At 37.1% G+C, this 22,271-nt stretch overlaps 1 protein-coding gene across 1 annotated transcript; it reads left to right on the forward strand.

Annotated features, from left to right (window-relative positions):
• Positions 1-29: 29 nt before the first annotated feature.
• Positions 30-19,236, forward strand: LOC117338150. The gene is made up of 9 exons (XM_033899374.1): positions 30-70; positions 4,710-4,789; positions 6,212-6,448; positions 8,341-8,499; positions 10,063-10,266; positions 12,220-12,331; positions 12,703-12,824; positions 14,500-14,544; positions 15,804-19,236. Exons 1-9 carry the CDS (start codon positions 63-65, stop codon positions 16,160-16,162), a joined length of 1,326 nt encoding a protein of 441 aa, XP_033755265.1. The 5' UTR covers positions 30-62; the 3' UTR covers positions 16,163-19,236.
• The last annotated feature ends 3,035 nt before the right edge of the window (positions 19,237-22,271 follow it).

Consider the following 22,271-nt stretch of genomic DNA (forward strand, 5'->3'; position numbering starts at 1 on the left):
GCGGAACTCTTCATCGTGAGGAGGCTGATATGTAATCGTGTTTACATTGATCGTAAACGAACATGGTCAGGTTGGTTTGGATTTAAATGTGATTGTTAGTTTGAATTGATTTACGATGTGTTGAGTATGCAGAATTTCATTATATTCCAACGAGTATATGCCAGTGCTGGGCGAGTTGACGCGTTAATATTTCAGTCAGCTTATTGTGACGGTAGCTGTCAGATGTAGCTGTCAGACGGTAGCTGTCACAGGAGCATGTCTAGTTTTTAGCTCACCTGGACCGAAGGTCCGGTGAGCTTATGTCATGGCGCAGCGTCCGTCGTCTGTCCGTCGTCCGTCCGTCCGTCCGTCCGTCCGTCGTCCGTCAACATTTACTTCAAATCGCTACTAGTCAAGAAGTTCTTATTGGATTTTGACCAAATTTGGCCAGAAACATCCTTGGTAGAAGGGGAACAGATTTTGCATAAATGGTGACTCTGACCCCCGAGGGGCCAAAGGGGCGGGGCCCAATAGGGGAAATAGAGGTAATTCTTTTAAATCGCTACTAGTCATAAAGTTATGAATGGATTTGAACCCAACTTGTTCAGTGACATCCTTGGGGGAAGGGGAACAGATTTTGCATAAATGGTGACTCTGATCCCAGAGGGGCCAAAGGGGCGGGGCCCAATAGGGGAAATAGAGGTAATTCTTTTAAATCGCTACTAGTCAAGAAGTTCTTATTGGATTTTGACCAAATTTGGTCAGAAACAACCTTGGCAGAAGGGGAACAGATTTTGCATAAATGGTGACTCTGACCCCCGAGGGGCCAAAGGGGCGGGGCCCAATAGGGGAAATAGAGGTAATTCCTTTAAATCGCTACTAGTCATAAAGTTATGAATGGATTTGAACCCAATTTGGTCAGAAACATCCTTGGGGGAAGGGAAACAGATTTTGCATAAATGGTGACTCTGACCCCAAAGGGGCCAAAGGGGCAGGCCCAATAGGGGAAATAGAGGTAATTCATTTAAATCGCTACTAGTCATAAAGTTATGAATGGATTTGAACCCAACTTGGTCAGAAACATCCTTGGCAGAAGGGGAACAGATTTTGCATAAATGGTGGCTCTGACCCCAAAGGGACCAAAGGGGCGGGGCCCAATAGGGGAAATAGAGGTTATTCCTTTAAATCGCTACTAGTCATAAAGTTATAAATGGATTTGAACCCAATTTGGTCAGAAACATCCTTGGGGAAAGGGGAACACATTTTGCATAAATGGTGACTCTGACCCCCCGAGGGGCCAAAAGGGCGGGGCTCAATAGGGGAAATAGTTTTAATTCCTTTAAATCGCTACTAGTTATAAAGTGATGAATGCATGCATGTTCTAAAAACAATTCTTGAGGTCTTTCAGACCTTTAGAGAGTCTGGACTTCATTAATCTTTAAAGCAGTTCGGATTCCCACACTATAACGATATATAGCATTGTTAGAGATTTACAAATAAAACAAATTCAATATGAACATTATTTTGACATTTGGTCCAATCCAACCAGGTGAGCGATACAGGCCCCATGGGCCTCTTGTATTTATAAAATAGTCAGAAATACCTATATACATGTATATATATTGACAAGAATATATAAAGGTATTTCTGACTATTTTTTAGGTCACCTGAGACGAAGTCTCAGTTGACCTATTGCAATCGCCTTTTGTCCGGCGTCGTGCGTCGTAAACAATTTACATTTTCAACTTCTTCTTAAAAACTGCTGAACTAAATTCAATGAAATTTTACAGGAAGCTTCCATGGCTGAGGGTGAACCAAAATTGTGAATTATATGGTCCCCATCCCCCAGGGGCCTGAGGGGCGGGGCCAAAAAGGGTCAAATTGACTGAAATTTCAAAAATCTTCTTCTCTACTCTCAGATATGTTAGAATCAAATACTCTTCATAGATGAAGGGGTCTTATGGTGCTTTACCAAAATTGTGAATTTCATGACCCTGGGGTCTCACGTTTGCCCCTGGGTAGGGGGTAAACTTTACTATAGTTTATATAGGGAAATCACATTTTTGACTATTATTTGTTGGATTTCTATTGGAATTTATTCTAACTTTGTTCAAATTATCAGCATAGGATGACAGTTTGATGGTATGTACATGTTGGCCCTGGTTGACCCCCAGGGGCTGGTGGGCGGGGCCAAAAAGGGTCAAATTGACTAAAATTTCAAAAATCTTCTTCTCTACTCTCAGATATGTTAGAATCAAATACTCTTCATAGATGAAGGAGTCTTATGATGCTTTACCAAAATTACTATACTATAGTTTATATAGGGAAATCACATTTTTGACTATTATTTGTTGGATTTTTATTGGAATTCATTCTAACTTCGTTAACGTTATCAGCTTGGGATGACAGTTTGATGTACATGTTGGCCCTGACTGACCCCCAGGGGCTGATGGGCGGGACCAAAAAGGGTCAAATTAACTGAAATTTCAAAAATCTTCTTCTTACAACCCAAATAAGGTAGAATTAAATACTCTTCACAGATCGAAGGGTCTTAAGGTGCTTTACCATAATTGTGAATTTCCTAGCCCTGGGGTCTCGCGTTTGCCCCATGGGAGGGGATAAACTTTACTATAGTTATAGGGTAATCAAATTTTTGACTATCATTTGTTTTATTTGTTTTGAAATTCATTCTTTCATTCAAATTTACTGAAATATTTCAAAAATCAGGTGACCGTTAAGGCCCATGGGCCTCTTGTTTAAATATAGAACTAGACATGCCCCTGTGTAGTAAATGTGACATGTCCGGCGCGTAGCTAGGCCTGTTTGGAAGTGTACACCGACGTGATGCCAAAGGCATCACTTGAAGCGCGCAGCGCGAGGAGGGGGTTGGCACGGGAGGGGGATACTTCCCCCTCCTGCCAGGGGGTCTGGGGGTATCCCCCAGGAAAAATTTGATTTATAGAAGGCCTTAGGAGTAATCTCCAGTATTCTGGTGGCAGTTTCTTTAGTCCAACTAAACAAGAAATACGTCTATTTTGTGAGTGATAATCGGTTTTTATTCAACTTTCAATTTCCATGAGATATTGTGTCAATTCATTCATTCATTTATTCATTGAAATATGAAACCCAGTCGGCGGGCTTTGGTTTCAGCAAACCTGGACACTACCAAGTCAAAGTCTACATCAAAATATCGATATGCATGCAACAATGCAAGCGACGACATCCGGTCACATCGCATGGTAGACCTCAGATAGGTTTTTACCTTGCGCATGATGCTGAACGACATAAGTGAATCGGAATGCCTGACAGGGATTTCAACAATCCGGAAGAAATTAAAAACAAAAAACAAAAACAAAAAAAAATAAAAATAAAAAATAAATAAACGGGATACACACTTGACCCGGGGCGTAAAAAGACTATTTCGAAAAAAATGAGGTGGACGCCCGGGCGTATGAGCGTACGCCTGGCTACGCGCCTGCATGTGTACATGATTTTGTCGTGTGAACCAGAGGTATTTCCGGGTATTTTTTAAATATAAGACTTAACATGCCCCAGTGTGTGAACAGTGAAGAAATAACGAAGGACCGACCATAATCAGACTGAGTTTCCTCTGGCCCTGACCACAGGGGCATATCTAGTCTTCTATAAAAAATAGCCAGAAATACCTATATACACGTATGTCTTAATATATAGGAATTTATTTTTTAATAGAAGACTAGACATGCCTCTGTGCCCTTACACCAGACTTGGGAATTTTGAGATATAATGCCTGGTTCCTTAGGGTCCTTAGTTCAAGAGATCTAGATACAAGATACAAAATTCTTTTTATAGTTATTTAGTGTCAAAAAAATATTACATGCCCCTGTGATTGGTAGAGCATGTGGCTAATGTTCAGAGGTCCCGGGTTTGAACCACTGTCTGGCCGTGCATTTTTCCATTCCTACTACAATATCAACTTCTTTATCTTATGACCGTTGGTTGCGAATCATATGACAAACCTATTGGTGCCCTTTACAATAGGAGCACAGGGGCATGTCTAGTCTTCTATTACAAAATAGACAGAAATACCTATATATCAAGTCTTAATATATATATATATAGCCTAGGTATTTCTGGATATTTTTTAATCGAAGATAGACATGCCCCTGTGATAGAAGGTACAGTGTACTCTTTTTAGGTGTATGTCATCTTCGCTAGTCAAGACTACTGGTCATTTTGTTACACTCCATGAACCATTGGAAGATATAGTTGTGTTCAAACTGATGTGCCCTGGACTCCCTATAATGACATTCAATCAAATCGTGTCGTACATTCAAGCTTGGTTTTGCAGTAAAAAATTGCAGCGCCTAGTAATTTAAGGAGATGTACAATAATTTGGATAACATTTGAAGTGCTCAATCAATTGATAGAAATTAGTACCTCCTCAAAATTGACACAAGCCTCTGTGTTTGTTTGTAAACATCATTGATGAAGTACATCTGTATTACTTGTTTTGATTGGTTGAAAGTTTCATTCATAAAGGGAGGTAATTTTGAATCTCTGGTAGAGGACCAGACTTAATGACTGGTATATCTGCGAAAAGGTTCATATCACAATCGGTGGCCCAGTCTAGTGAAGATAAGTGTATGCATATAATACACGGTATTTGCAGAATTGCATCAGGAGTAAGTACATGTAATATGTAAATGGAGATTAATTTATGATTGATTAAAGTGTTAATTTCTTTTCAGATTAGAATTTCTTTGGGAGTTGGTTGTGACACTGATGAATCCACTCCTACATGTTCCTGTTTTGATAATAATAACAACTGGTAAGTTTTTCTAGTTCGGGCCTGTCTGTCGTCCATCAGTCCGTAAAGCAATTAATTCTTGTTATTGCTATTTCCCAGAAAGTTCTTCTAGGATCTTTCTCAAATATCAGTACTAGGTTCCCTTTGGTCCCTATATAGCACTGTCGTACTTATTCCACTTCTAGACTGATCTGAAAAAATGATGGCCAACAGAATGTCATTTTGAATTTTGATGGTGAAAGTTTGCAATCACTGCTTTTCAATAAAAAAGATTCACAAATCTTTCTTGAATGTCACCTGTAAGTTTCCCTTGATCTGTAGTTGTGCATGTTTCATTTTGAGATTGCTCGAAAAACAAGATGGCTGTCAGGCAGCCATTTTGAATTTTAACAGTTGAAAGTTTGAAACATTGTATCTCTATTTCTCAGAAAGGTCTTCATGGATCTTTCTCAAGTTTCAATTGTAGGTTCCCCGTGGCCCTTTGTTGTGTATATTCCATTTTGAGACTGGTTGGAAAATAACATGGCCGACGGATGTCTATTTTGAATTTTTTCAGTTAAAGTTCTTTATTTGTAAGGATATTTCTTGAATTTCCTTTAGATTTCTTCTTGTATTATAAGTTGAAGTTTGTTAACCTTAAGTCATAGAGAGTTCTTGTTTGATATTTCTCAGATTTGATATGTAGGTTCAGCTAAAAACATAAAAAAGAATGACCATGCAGTGTAAAAGAGTCCAGTTAAGATTACTTGATGGTGGGCACCAAAATCACTATTTGATCTCTTGTATCTTGAATTGAATGGTTGAATGGTACAATTGGTAACATATTAATATTTTACCCTGGCAGCCAGGGTTCAATTCCCGAATCAGATATACAGGTATAGGGGTCACCTGCCTGATCATGTGAGTTTTCTCCAGGAACTACAGTTTCCTCCCACAGTCAGACCCCTTCCAGACTTCCATCTTGGACAAGTAGAGTGATTAAAATAAAAAATTTCGGCATAGCCGTATGATATTCTTTTGGTCCTGGATATGACGCGACAGGTGGCGTTACTGGTCAAGATGAAGTAGGTGATTGGTCAATGTAGCGGTAAATGAAAAATGCAGATATGCAATTAAAAACGAATGCACGCTGAATAAGTGGATATATCTTTTCAAATGACACATTGATATTGATGAAATTATATTACTGATTCAAATGCAGTCTTATTACCACCAAAAATGATTCCAACTGATATAATTCTGTTATTAGTTCGTTGATTTATTTCACCAGCATCTTTACATTATAACCACCAACATTAAAACTATGCCGTTTATCTTTTTTAAAGATATTTCTTGTTTATATAACTTGTTGTTTCACAATTGTTGTGAAGTAGATAAGATTTTATACCTACTGAATATATAGCTTCATGGTTTTAATATGTTTAAACTTTGTACCTGTTTCAGTGAGTTGCAAAGACTATTACTGCAGCCATGAAACCAATAAAATTGATAAAGATGATAGGGGAAAGATCACTACTCGGATGCCATGGGAGTCTTACTATTCAAATAACCTGAGATGTGTATGGACCATTGATGCTGGAGAAGCTAGGAGAATTAGAATCACATTTATCAAAATTGACTTGGAACTACATGGTCCAAGCACATTTTGTGAAGATAGTGATTTCCTGAGTATACGACAAGGTATGTACATAAAAGCTCAGAAATAAATTACCAGATGTTGTATTTATCCTATAAGATAAACCCAGGGTTCCAATACATAAAGGGGGCCGAGTGCTTAAGGTGTCCCGACACTTTATCACTAGCCCTAGAGCTCTACCTCTAGGTTGGGAGTTCAAAACCCAAGTGGGGCAGTTGCCTGGTACTCGGTTAGTCTTTTATAATGTATAATCAAAGTTGCTGAAAAGTTTAAAGGTAATCGCCAGACTGTTACAAATTTCTGGAGGCAATATGTGTCTGATGGCGCTCTGTCGAAAAAGCCCAGAATAAATTCTGACAAAAGGTAAATGCAACTGATATTGAGATGATACATTTAAAGAAACCAGACAGAACTGAAACAAAAGTTGAGTGAATATTCCCCCGTCTTGGGGAAAAGTAGTTACTTATAGTCAGGAAACGATCTCACATACAAACAGATTACACGCCCATCCTGTGACAGGTTTTTGCAACGTAGGCCGGTAGTTTTTTTCTCCGGGTCCTCCGGCTTGACTCCACCTCCAAAACCAGGCACGTCCTTAAGTGACCCACCCCGGCTGATAATAGGACGTTCAACAAACAAACAAAAATCCAATACATAACTTTTGACTCAATGACACTGGCACAGGCTTATTACAGGGTCTAGCAGTAGGATTTAGTGGTAATTATCCCCAACAGCCATAAATAAGGATGAGTTTATTAGCAGGAAAAAGTGTATTACCAGATACAGGCTTATTACAAGACACTGGCTTATTACCAGGCATGGGCTTATTACCAGGCATGATATTATTACCAGACATGGGATTATTACCAGACATGGACTTATTACCAGACATGGGATTATTACCAGGCATGGGCTTATTACCAGGCATGATATTATTACCAGACATGGGATTATTACCAGACATGGACTTATTACAAGACACTGGCTTATTACCAGACATGGGCTTATTACCAGACATGATATTATTACCAGACATGGTCTTATTACCACGCATGACCTTATTACCAGTCATGGGGTTATTACCAGGCATGGGCTTATGACCAGACACTGGCTTATTACCAGGCATGGGCTTATTACCAGGCATGGGCTTATGACCAGACATGGGCTTATTACCAGACATGGGCTTATTACCAGGCATGATATTATTACCAGACATGTCTTATTACCACGCATGACCTTATTACCAGACATGGGATTATTACCAGTCATGGGGTTATTACAGACTTGAGCTTATTACCATACATGGACTTATTACCAGACATGGGCCTATTACCAGACATAGGCTTATTACCAGGCATGGGGTTATCGCCAGTCATGGGCTTATCATCAAACATGGACTTATTACCAGACATGGGCTTATTACCAGACATGGACTTATTACCAGACATGGACTTATTATCAGACATGGGCTTATTACCAGATATGGGCTTATTACCAGATATGGGCTTATTACCAGGCATGGGCTTATTACAGACTTGGGCTTATCATCATATGTGGGCTTATTACCAGGCAGGGGCTTATAACCAGGCATGTGTTTATAACAGGATGTTGATACTTGATCGTAATATATTATGTACAGGATTGCTATGTAATTGACCATGCTGATAAACTTTTACATAATACTACATATTACAAATGTAGTAGATAATATTCTGAGGTCACAATGGAGACAGAAAAAAAGATGACTCAGACTGTTTTCTGAGATATTTACCAAAAGATTCCGTAAGAAAAAAGGATAATCGTGATAAGAAAAGGATCTATTAATTGTATTGATTTCATGCAAGATTCATGACACTTTTCTGGAATATTTAAAAAAATTGATATAATATTGGTGTAAAATCTTTTATCATTAATTTGCAAAATGAATTTTATCTAGGTGAGATTGAGTTAGCGCCCATCCTGGTGAAGATTTGTCCTAGGCCGCAAAATCCCTTCGAGATCATCAGCAAACAGAGACATCTTTACCTGGTGTTCAAGTCTAGCCGCAACAGCTTCCTGAACCATGTGGGAATCGAAATGAGATTTGAGGTCTTTGGTAAGAATATGACTTCTAATATTTTCAAAAGTACATTAATTGTAAATCTGAAGCAAAGTTCAATTCAATGTAAATCTGAAGCAAAGTTCAATTCAATGTAAATCTGAAGCAAATTTCAATTCAAAATGTTGAATATTTTTTTGCTGACAGCTATTTTAAGTGAAAATCATTTGTGATGCAAGTATACATTTCAGTATTGAAATCCAGATTTTGTGAATAAAGGGTTTTGGGCTCAACTTCAATTCTTCAAAACAATTTATTGCCAAGGGAGTTCAATAAATGCTTGGTCTATATAGCTAATACTGTAAATCACTTATATTTCGCGTGGGATTTATTTTCGCGTTAATTCGCAAGGAGAGTCAAACGCGAATTCAAATCCCTCGCGAATATTTGTATAAGAATGACAAGAATAATTGGCGTCCATTTTGAATTGATCGTTATATTTAGTTGGTGAACAGACATCGCCATTAAAGTAATAATAGAATGATAGCTTATATACTTATATCAGAGTGTAATTTTATACCACAATACACCCAAAATTTCACACACACAAAACCCCACTGAACACTAATATTGTGGTTGAACTCGGACTTGATTTACTTCTTGACGACGTTTTACATGTAGTTAATTAGGTACGGTCCCGTGGATCCCGGATGGTCATCCGGAATACGTTCTACTTTATTACCCACGCTGTTGTAAGTTATGTAAGGTTACATGTATAATAGGACTTCACATCGATTTATTCTCGAAAAGATATTTACCATAACAAAGTTGAAATCAAACAGATTATTTATTTAATTCAAACATTCAGAACAAATTATCGCCTGGAGTATAAATCATTCGAAATAGACTGTCCCGAGAACTGTTCATCGGTATCACTGTATACACACGTACGTTAATTACAATGTACGTTAACTCACAACCTATTGTAGTCCCGTCATCTTCCAGGCATTCTTAATGAGCCGTGGGTTTTGTTTAATGTCTGACACCGCCTTAAAATAATCCAGACTAACTACATATGAACGGGCGTGAAAGCTTTATTTATATTGAAAACAACTCATTTCACCCTCCAAATATAAACGCACGTTGAACACCACATTTCTTTTGTTTAATCCACTTGTATATAGCCGAGAGGCATATACAGGTACAGTAAATACAATTCAGTATGACCAGACACCGATAGGCCTATCACATGATTGAATCACATGACTTTTCTTGTACCGTCACATGATTCTCATAAACAAAATGGCTACCAACATGGACATATCTCCAACCTGTTAACGTTATTCGCGAATTTAAAGTCATCTTGAGATCGAAATTCGCAAAATTATGTATTCGCGAATAAGTCAAATTAGGTGAGTTCGCGAAATTAAGTACTCGCGAAATATAAGTGATTTACAGTATGTAGTAAATTAAATAGTGACATGTTGTGTTTAAAAATGTCGTTCAAGTTAAATTCCTCCCTCATGAACCTGTCCTACCAATGCATTTCTGCGATTTCCAATCAAAAGCTTAAAAATTAATGTACTCAAGCTGAGCATTGCTTTAACATCAATGTTGTAGATGTGACCAGCTGCCCTCCTGATTGGGTGAATGGTCCATTAGATACTAACAGACGAAATGACATTGAGGAAAAGTCCACCTGCTACAATGTAAAGACGTCTCCGGCAGGTGGAGCAGACTTCCACACTGCTCAGAAGTTCTGTGCCTACAGTCAGAGCAATCTAGCTAGGATCAGATCCAACAACATGTTCAGCCATGTCCTAGGTAAATTTCACAAGGAGTAACATCTGGCTAGGATTCAGATTGGAAAATCTTTTAAGACATTGTACCAGGTAAATTTCACTTCATGACATTTTACCAGGTAAATTTCACAAGGAGTAACATCTGGCTAGGATTCAGATTGGAAAATCTTTTAAGACATTGTACCAGGTAAATTTCACTTCATGACATTTTACCAGGTAAATTTCACAAGGAGTAACATCTGGCTAGGATTCAGATTGGAAAATCTTTTAAGACATTGTACCAGGTAAATTTCACTTCATGACATTTTACCAGGTAAATTTCACAAGGAGTAACACCTTGTTAGGATTCAGATTAGAAAAACTTTGACATTGTACTAGGTAAATTTCACAATGAGTAACACCTGGCTAGGATTCAGATTGGAAAATCTTTAAGACATTGTACTAGGTAAATTTCACCTGAAATCTACGAAGATCAGGTTGTCTCCCTTTTGTTGCAACAAAGTGGATGGAATTTGTGGCAGTAAACTACGATATAGACCGAGTTTCCTCTGGCCCTGACACCAGACTTGGACATTATTACAGGTAGATATCTGGCATCTATCTGTTAGAGTGTTCAAGTCTGGTGTCAAGGTCAGAGGAAACACAGACTAGCTGGAACTTTCCATATAAAGATTGTCTGCTCCATACTCTCTCTCAAAGTTTTCTGAAAGTTAAACATGTAATTCAATCTTGCTTGTAACAAGCATTTTCATTGTCTTAAAATTTATGTTATCAGCCCATAAACTAAAAAAAGAAACATGTTTTCTTCGTACATCATCCTGTTTAACTCACCATTTATCGGCATGAATTACATTTTCTGTGTTGACAGATCTTTGAGAATGCAATAAAAGAATCATATTAATGGTTGACCCATTTTATGCTGGATATAATAATGGCCGATCCGTTTGATGCTGGGTCGAATTATAATAACGGCCGATCCGTTTGATGCTGGGTCGAATTCTGATAACGGCCGATCCGTTTGATGCTGGGTCGAATTCTGATAACGGCCGATCCGTTTGATGCTGGGCAGAATTCTGATAATGGCCGATCCATTTGATGATGGGCAGAATTATAATAATGGCCGATCCGTTTGATGATGGGCAGAATTCTGATAACGGTCGATCCGTTTGATGCTGGGTCGAATTATAATAATGGCCGATCCATTTGATGCTGGGCAGAATTCTGATAACGGCCGATCCGTTTGATGCTGGGTCGAATTCTGATAATGGCCGATCCGTTTGATGCTGGGCAGAATTATGATAATGGCCGATCCATTTGATGCTGGGCAGAATTCTGATAACGGCCGATCCGTTTGATGATGGGCAGAATTATAATAATGGCCGATCCCTTTGATGCTGGGCAGAATTATAATAATGGCCGATCCATTTGATGCTGGGCAGAATTCTGATAATGGCCGATCCATTTGATGCTGGGCAGAATTATGATAATGGCCGATCCGTTTGATGCTGGGCAGAATTATGATAATGGCCGATCCGTTTGATGATGGGCAGAATTATAATAATGGCCGATCCGTTTGATGCTGGGCAGAATTATGATAATGGCCGATCCATTTGATGATGGGCAGAATCCTGATAACGGCCGATCCGTTTGATGATGGGCAGAATTATAATAATGGCCGATCCGTTTGATGCTGGGCAGAATTATGATAATGGCCCATCCGTTTGATGATGGGCAGAATTATGATAACGGCCGATCCGTTTGATGCTGGGCAGAATTATGATAACGGCCGATCCGTTTGATGCTGGGCAGAATTCTGATAACGGCCGATCCGTTTGATGCTGGGCAGAATTATGATAATTTGGGATGGAACAGTCATGGGACATGTACTGTTCTGTCCTAAGATACTTAATGTTAAAATCAACATTAAATGTATTAAAAGTATTGATATTAATTTGAAGATTTGTTTATTTTTCAGATTTGATGAAGAAGCATACAATAGTGTTTAACCTATGGGTAGGCCTTACTGATAGAGAAAACGAGGGGACGTTTCAGTGGCTGGATGGTAGCAGCTTCAGCTCCATGGACAGGTCATTGTACAATTAGAGAATTATTGGTTTTGTTCCTCAGTTTTCCAAAAGAGAATACATATAATTCATTTGGTATTCATATTTTAAAGATGTTTATCACTTACAAATAGTGATTAAAATCACGTGATACCTGGCACAACCTGTTGTAGATATTATACATTAATTTGATCAATTTTGAGTTTGGAGGACTTTTACACTGTTACCTCCCTCAGAAAGTTTTGGCTTCCCCGTTTTATCTTTAAAATTTAAAGCAAAGAAATAATTAATTGCATAAAGCTAGATATAGGCTATATATGGTTAAAATGTTTTATTTTGTGTTTCAATTATTGAATAAATAATAATTGAGGAATTTTCTTGTTCATTTTTTCCAGAATGTCTCCAGTTTCTGTAAACGATAAGACCAAGAACTGTGTTATAATGAATTTGCTGTCAAAGAAATACGAAGTCGTGAGCTGCAAGGGCTTATACTTCTACGTATGTGAAATGAGCTTAGGTAAATTACTAATTACTATTATCTTGGCACCAGTATTGTTACTTTTTATTGTAGAAAATGCTCTTTTAAGTAAAATATATGTATACACTGCGGCCAACCTATAATGAGTAAATATCTGTTTGTAACTTTCAAAGATTGTGAAAATACCGACCATGTAAACAGTTCATTCATGATAATTACTACTTTATTATTCTCTTGTGACGAAGTTGCAGAGAGTTTAGAGCGATCCATGTGTACATACATTTGTGAGCTTATGCTATGGTGCGGCATCCGTCGTCCGTCAACATTTGCTTTAAATCGCTACTAGTCTTAAAATACTTAATTGATTTTAACCAAATTTGGTCAGAAATATCCTTGGGGGAAGCGGAACAGATTTTGCATAAATGGCGACTGACCCCCAAGGGGCCAAAGGGGAGCTCGAGGAGCCCAATAGGGGAAATAGAAATAATTCCTTTAAATTGCTACAAGCAATAAAGTTATTGATTGATTTGAACCCAAATTGGTCAGAAACATCCCTGGGGGAAGGGGAACAGATTTTTCATAAATGGTGACTGACCCCCGTGGGGCCAAAGGGGAGGGACCAAATAGGGAAGTAGAGGTAATTCCAAAGGGGAGAAGACTAAGAGGGGAAATAAAGGTAACTCCTTCAAATAGCTACTAGTCAAAGTTATGAATGGATTTGAATCCAATTTGGTCAGAAACGTCCTTAGGGTAAGGGGAATAGATTTTGCATAAACGATGACTCTGGCCAGAGGGGCGGGGCCCAAAAGGGGAAATAGAAATAATTCCTTTAAATCGCTACTAGTTATAAAGTTATGAATTGATTTGAACCCAATTTGGTTAGAAACATCCTTGTGGGAAGGGGAAGACAGTTTGCATAAATGGTGACACTGACCTGCCGTGGGCCAGAAGGGCATGGCCCAATATGAGAAATAGATGCAAGTCTCTACAAGTCATAAAGTACTGAATTGATTTTAACCAGATATGGTCAGAAAAATCCTTGATGGAAGGGGAATAGATTTTGCGTAAATGATGACTGACCCCCTTGGGCCAGAGTGGTGGGGCCTAATAGGGGAAATTTAGATGAATCCTTTAAATCCCAACTTGTTCTAAATGACTAAATGGATTTTGATGAAATCATGTCTGTAGCATTATTGGGCTATGGGGATCAAATTTTGTATAAGAGAGAGGGGGTTACATAGGGAAAATGTTGCAAAATAAAAAAAAAAACAAAAAACTTAAAACTATAGTTGGAAGATGCAGCAAAAAAGGTAGAAAAATAATTGTAATGTAACTTAAAATATTTTTGCCATGATTACTGAAATATTGAGATGAGCGATGCAGGCCCTCTGGGTCTCTTGTCTTGTTATATAGTATATTTATCTTGTTATATATTGTCTTTATCTTGTTTGTGTACAATGAAATGAATTTCATGCTATGTTCGAACATTACATGTATTTGGAAATTTTTTAGGTTCCAAAATTTAATTAATTTTTTTTCTTATAAAAAAGTATCAGGTTATTCAAACATATTTCAAGGGTTTTGCAGATAATGCTATGGCCAATATCATGTTGACCTGATGTAGTCATATTCAGCAGTTTTTGTAGGAGAAATTGTAAACATTAATGATATCTTAAGGAAAAAATGTTACGATGTTTTTCAAATTTTTTTTCAGGCCACCCTAACATCTATACAATAGTTACTGAAGAAAAAGATCATAGTAAGTATCATTTCTGTTTCAATACATTGTGATCGCAATGTTGGGTGTGATAAGAGTGTGAAGTTTGTCAAATATATAGAAAATCGTTCTCTAATTATGGCTATGGTCATCATGGCATTTGCTCAAATATTCATTGCGTAAATAAGAAGGTTTATTACCATCATGATATATTAAAACTTTCTTACATGGTTTCATAAGAAGTATTTTAATTGAACGAATCTTCTAGCATTTTATTGTCATATGTGGTTGTACTCTCTGGTATCATAGATGTTTTCATTGTGTTGGATATGTTGTGCATCTATTTTTCATTGGCATTTTCAAATTCTTCTCAAATAATCAGCCCATGAACCAATATTGAAGTAGTTGTACATCTAATAAAATATGGATCATTATAGTAGAATTGTCTCCCAGCCTTCAGGGCCCTAAAGGGCTAACATGCATATCAAAATGGCTCAAATTGGCTGAAAACTTCTTATTCTTTGGTAAACAGCTATTTGATAATCCCCTACCAATGAAAATGGGGAGACTAGGTTTCCTCTTTGTCCATCTGTCCTTCCGTCCGTCAGTCCGTCCAATCAAATGTTTGCTTTTTTCTCAGCCATGCTTCAAGGTTTATTGGTGAAAGTTGTTATTTAACTTCAGTATGAGTAGCTTTAGATCAAGTTTGAGATTCAAGGGTTTTGGGTCAAGCTCGACACTGTTACTAACTTCAGTGGGGGCTGGTAGGGAACATGTACATATTACCCAGCATGCTTGTTAACCCCGCTCAAAGAAGTTGGCGGGGATATACAAATGAGTTCTGTCCGTGTGTACGTTTGTCTGGATTCGCTTTCTGCACAATATCTTTTGAAAGAATGAGGGGTTTTTGATGAAAATTGCTCTGTAGACTTATACCTTACAAAATACCTTGCTCAACTTCGATCATTGTTATATTCCTAGCATATTGAATTAGGCTGCTGTGACCTGATTGGCTGATTGCTTTCCACATGATATCTTTTGAAGGAATGATTGGATTTTGATGAAACTTGCTTGGTGGACTTGTTATAAATTATGTTGATTACTTTCACAGGAACTTGATGACTGAGCATAAATGCATGTATTACTCTAAATGCTATGTCTTATGTGTGTTTTATGTTTGTATGCATGTCGCTCACTTAAATTTTATGTACATGTAATAAAATATTTGCATAGGCAGGGGATCTTGATGATCATGCCCTTGTTTTTGTTATTTCTATGTTATGTTTGTTTACTATTTTCAGGTGAAGAAGATGAGAATCATTATGTCATCGAGGCCAGAGATTTAATTTGGATACTAATAGGCTTAGTGGTAATTGTTTCTTCTGTGGTCATATGTATAGTAATCCTCATATACAGATCTAGAAGAAAGTATGTGGATTACAGCTCAGGTCAGGTGGCAGGTCATAGGTCAACTGAACAGGATACTGAGGTATCTCGAACCTGCCGGGTACAACCGTCAACACAGGCCTTAGTAGAGCCGTTAGTGAACCATCGACAGCCTCAGCCATCAGCTCCTCCTCTGTGTGAATTACAATCAGTCGTAGAACCCCCAGGTTCTGAAGCACCTCCTTCCTATTGGGATGTTGTTAATGGCTGTTAGATGGTCAGTATTTTATAAAAGTCTTGACAATTTCTTATGTGGGTCTTTAATATTTCATTATTTTTGATTAAGAGAGTGAACAAAAACTGTATAATATAATAGCTGTTGTTACTGACCCCGTAGACAACCATAGAAAACTGGAGTACCTGAAATCTGGATTACCTGAAAACTGGAGGACCAGAAAATTGAGTATCCGAAGACTGGAGTACCAGAAAACTGGAGTACCTGAAAACTGGAATGCCCAAAAACTGCAGTATCCGAAAACTTTAGTACCTGGAGAAAACTGGAAAACTGGAGTACATGTACCTGAGAAATGAGTATTCGAAAACTGAGTACCCAAAACCTGCAGTACTCCAAAACTGGAGTGCCTGAAAAAAGAGTATTCGAAAACTGAGTACCCAAAAACTGGAGTGCTCGAAAACTGGAGTACAATGTACTACATGGAGAAAACTTGTTTTCCTGGGGTTCCTGAAAACCGGAGTACTTGGAGATCAGACTGACTCTGTAACAATGGTGACAACAATGGAAAGTCTACTTAAAGATTGTTTTGTTACGATTGTTAGTGAATTTACATTTTTATCATTATTTATTGTTTGCATAATTATTTGTTAAAATTATACTTAACTTTTATAAATTTTGTTTTTGTTGCTGACATACATTCAGTATTATAAGATAAATGCATTTATTATAGGTGATGCTGAGGCAAAAGTGATACTCTGGAGGTGACTTTGATAGCCAAAGTCACCCTCGAGTGACATTGTATAAGGGCCACAGTGGCCGAGTGGTTAAGTTGTCCCGACACTTTATCACTATCAGTGATACAATGTCAGAACACCTTAACAACTGGCCCTCCACATCTGGGCACAGGGGCTTGGCACGATTTTCCAAACGGTAGTCCATATATACATGTATAAGTATTATAGTGTCACTATAATACATATATATATGGACTATCGTTTGGAAAATCGTGGCAAACCCCTGTGCCTCTGGGTTGTGACTTTGAAACCCACGTGGGGCAGTTGCCTGCTATTGACCATATATAGGCTGAAGGTTTTTCTCTGGGTACTCCGGCTTTCGTCCACCTCCATAACCTGACACGTCCTTAAATGACCCTGGCTGTTAATAGGACATAAACCAAAATTAAGCATCCCCCTCTTGTGAATGTAGAATTCATTTATCATATTCATCTGGTAACAAGCCTATATACAATGTACCTATGAATAAGCCCCATCATATCTATACCAATTCAGTACAAATTTTAACCAAGGATAGTTCATTGTCCAGCAATAAGCCTACCCCAAACTTCGATTTAAAATGAACGTGTTGGTCCATTGGCTTATTACAGGATAAATATGATGTTATCGCACATACTTACCTAGGCCAAATTGCTCATGTGTTTTCTTGCCATTTTGTGATCTGTTATGGTTAAAAGTTTTAAGTCTCTCAATTTCCACTATTTTTTTTTTTGTAAAATAGAATTGAGAAAAGATAGACAACTTAAAAATAAAAATTCATACAGAAAGCTATGGTTCATGTCATAACCAATAATAAAAGTATGTCTACTTTGCTTCATACTTCATACCTGTGTAATGTGATAGTTTTAACCTTAGAAGCAAAATTTGGTATCTAAAAGGTATATTGTACTTAACCATTTTCGTCAGGTAAATATTCTGATCCAATACTCGTATTTCCTCAATAGAGGATTTGTTTGTTTTTGTTTTACGTCCTATTAACAGCTAGGGTCATTTAAGGACGTGCCAGGTTTTGGAGGTGGAGGAAAGCCGGAGTACCCGGAGAAAAACCACCGGCCTACGGTCAGTACCTGGCAACTGCCCCACGTAGGTTTCGAACTCGCAACCCAGAGGTGGAGGGCTAGTGTTAAAGTGTCGGGACACCTTAACCACTCGGCCACCGCGGCCCCTTCCTCAATAGAGGAGGGAACTGTGTGATACCCCCTTCATTATGATGAGGTGACTGTCTTTTTAAGATATTATACTTTTTTTTATCTACAATATATTGTGTTTTTCTATTTATTTGTACAATATAAGCTTTTAAAGTCTTATATTGATATATTAAACTACATGTACGTCCATGTGATGGACTCAATTTTCTTTCAAACATTTAAAAATTATGTTGGTTAGTGCAAAATCCCGCTTTGTGTATTTTAATTTTTGACTTTTCATGCTCATCTGTTTTTTGAATTTTCAAAAGGAATTACTTGTACCTGAAAAATATGTTTGATTTTTGCGGATTTTTTTTATTGCTTTTGTATGATATGAATTTTTACTGTATTTTAAGGAATGCATTTTTTTTTTAGAAATGTACAAAGTGAATTGTTTTTCCTGTGAAGCTTTGGTTTTGATTATATTCAAAACTTTTTTTTGATACTGTTATTTTTATTATCTCATAAGGTGATACACTTGATATTAATGTATATATAATACATTTATATCAAGAGTATCACCTTATGAAAAAAACCAATTTGATTTCTCTGAAATATGTTCATGTAGATGTGAATTAGTAATCATGTAATGGAAATCTCTCACTGTGGATCAACAGTCTGGTTATTTAAATTTTTTGCATTATAGTTGACAATGAATGCGAACAACATACTACACACACGTAAACACAGCACACTACACGTGTAAACACAGCACACTACACATGTGTAAACACAACATACTACACACGTGTAAACACAGCATACTACACACGTGTAAACACAACATACTACACATGTGTAAACATAGCATACTACACGTGTAAACAGCATGCTAAACACCTGTTAACACAACACACTACACACGTGTAAACACACTATGCTACACACGTGTAAAAACAGCATACTACACACGTGTAAACACAGCATGCTACACACCTGTTAACACAACACACTACACATGTAAACATAGCACACTACACACATGTAAACACAGCATGCTACACACCTGTAAACACAACATGCTACACACGTGTAAACACAACACACTTCACACCTGTAAACACAACATACTATACACATGTAAACACAACACACTACACAGCATACTACACACGTGTAAACACAACATACTATACATGTGTAAACACAACATACTATACACATGTAAACACAACACACTACACAACATACTACACACGTGTAAACACAACATACTATACATGTGTAAACACAACATGCTACACACATGTAAACATAGCACACTACAAACATGTAAACACAACACACTACACACATGTAAACACAGCATACTACACACGTGTTAACACAACATACTACACATGTGTAAACATAGCATACTACACGTGTAAACAGCATGCTAAACACCTGTTAACACAACACACTACACACGTGTAAACACACTATGCTACACACGTGTAAAAACAGCATACTACACACGTGTAAACACAGCATGCTACACACGTGTAAACACAACACACTACACACGTGTAAACATAGCATACTACACGTGTAAACAGCATGCTAAACACCTGTTAACACAACACACTACACACGTGTAAACACAGCATGCTACACACGTGTAAACACAGCATACTACATACGTGTAAACAGCATACTACACATCTGTAAACACAACATACTACACACGTGTAAAAACAACATACTATACATGTGTAAACACAACATACTATACATGTGTAAACACAACATACTATACACATGTAAACACAACACACTACACAACATACTACACACGTGTAAACACAACATACTATACATGTGTAAACACAAAATGCTACACACATGTAAACATAGCACACTACAAACATGTAAACACAACATACTACACACGTGTAAACACAACATACTACACACGTGTTAACACAGCACGCTACACTCCTGTAAACACAACATGCTATATACCTGTAACGCAGCACGCTACACACGTGTAAACATAGCATGTTACACACGCGTAGATTATGCCAAATGGTTGTTTTAAATAATGTATTGTTAATACAAATGTATTTCAATCGTAGTATTGTGATTGGGTATTTTCAGTGATCATTTTGTAAAAAAAAATGTTTTATTGTGCCATATTTTTTAGCCAAGCACTTGTTGGTCTGCGTAGGATCTTGTATGCTCCGATATGCTACTTTGATTCATCATTTCAGCATCAATTACTCAAGTTGCTGGCTGCCTGCTCGCTATATGTTGCAATATTTTTGCTGAAATCTTGCCCTTCCTCCCCTAGTAGCAATACTGAGGGTTGTGCTTTAGACTTTTTGCCAAAATTAAATCTGATGTTTAGACTCATGCTGGAGTCTGTATATTGTCATACATAAACATCATGTACATTTTTGAGGGGGAGGGGATTGATTTTGTATATGTTATGTTTTCTGATAGATCTTGGGATAAGCATCCAAGGGTCAATAAAGTTAGTATTTGATGACTTGTTTCTGTTTTCTTTCATGGTAAGATAAAAGTTCTGTTTTAGACACTGTCAGATTTCAGTTGGGATTTCAATTTTTGGAATTCTATAAACAACAGGGATTTCAATTTTTGGAATTCTATAAACAACAAATAATGTTTTCAAATACCCACAAACTTTTATATGTTAGACTCAAGGTGTTAAGTGAAAGGGGCATTCCTTCTTTCGGACATCAGAAACATGCACGATTTCAGTTGATGAAATCTATGTCCTAATAATGATTATATGAGTGTTTGTGCCTACAGTAATGCAATTAACGCCGAAATGTACAAGAAAAAAGGCATATCGTATACAAATACCATATGTCTTTGCAGTAATTCGTCATACTCATGGTCGAATTTTCAGGACTTAATTTTCAAAGAACTTTGGTTTATCTTGAGAGTAAAACTGCCTAATCAATGTGAAGATTTTAACTTTTGCTACCTTGAAAAATACGTATTTTCCAGTTAGTTTAATTTTGACGACCTAAACTTCATTGTAGTTGGGGAAAAAAAGTCTGACCCATTGTCTTATATTGATACAAATTAAAAATGTTAAAAACAAATGGAGCTTATACAAAACCCAAAGGTGTGTTCATCAATACATGAATGCCACTTGTCCTACACAGATAGACAACTACAGTGTGTATATATATATATACACACTTAATGCTTGAAGAGAAATTCCTAGCTACTTGTTTATATTGATATGATTAATTTTTCTTTGTTTTCATGGTAAATACTCAAATGTGATTGGTCGAAAAATTATTTTCATTCAAGGATTGAATCTTGATTTGGTCGATGTCATGGGGTCATCAATTGAGTTGCTCTTGAGACAAATTTAATGAACTGCGAAGCAGTTCATGTTGAATTTGTCTCAAGAGCAACTCAATTCATGACCCCATGAAATCGACCAAATCAAGATTCAATCCTTATATTTCAATTGTTTTTTTTTTTCGAATAAAAAAGTCGGTCTAAATATTAATATCTTGTAGCTTGTGCAAGTCCAAATGCGGAAAAGCCCGAGGAGTTCCGGATTGTGCATGTCTAGTCGGTCGAGTAAAATAGTCCGCTATTTTAGGATTGAAAAACATTATTACTTTGTCAAAATAAAAATATCTAGCATATCTGGTCTTTCATAAAATACAAGAATACATTATAAATTTGATAATTTTAATAATAATTCGATGCTTATAACAGCAATGTAGAAAAAGCGAAATCGTTCCGCGGAAGGATTTAACCATGCATTCATACGCACTGATCAGTGTTAATCTGGTCAAATTCATGAGCAAATGAAACAGATCAAATAAGTTTGGTAGTTTCATTGAGTCAAACTTGAGTAGAAATTGAAATATTCTTCTATGAAAGAAATTCCAAGAATGGCGCGAAAAATGTGACGTCACAATACGACAATTGACGTTGCGTATTGATTTGAGAAAAAGAATCCCATTTAAAACCAGTAAAATTGTACATAAAACATGTCATTTTTTTAATTTCATCGGGGTATGGAACAAATTTTGTTTGCAAATTTCTGTAAGAATCCGCTATGCTTAAATAAAAGTGATCTCAAGCTGATAAATTCCATTATTGTTTAAAATTTCTTTCGTGAACCATCAGCGCATTCTTCACTCTGGCATATGGAATATGGACCTCATTGGAAATTTATAACGATTTACCATT

The sequence above is a fragment of the Pecten maximus genome, chromosome 11 (assembly GCF_902652985.1).
Source record: "Pecten maximus chromosome 11, xPecMax1.1, whole genome shotgun sequence".
Lineage (NCBI taxonomy): Eukaryota > Metazoa > Mollusca > Bivalvia > Pectinida > Pectinidae > Pecten > Pecten maximus.

What these genes read in the sequence shown, in the direction of transcription:
- LOC117338150 (XM_033899374.1), top strand. An exon ending in TTTGATAATAATAACAACTG is followed by an intron (nt 4,790 to 6,211) that starts GTAAGTTTTTCT and finishes TACCTGTTTCAG; the next exon opens with TGAGTTGCAAAGACTATTAC. An exon ending in TTTCCTGAGTATACGACAAG is followed by an intron (nt 6,449 to 8,340) that starts GTATGTACATAA and finishes AATTTTATCTAG; the next exon opens with GTGAGATTGAGTTAGCGCCC.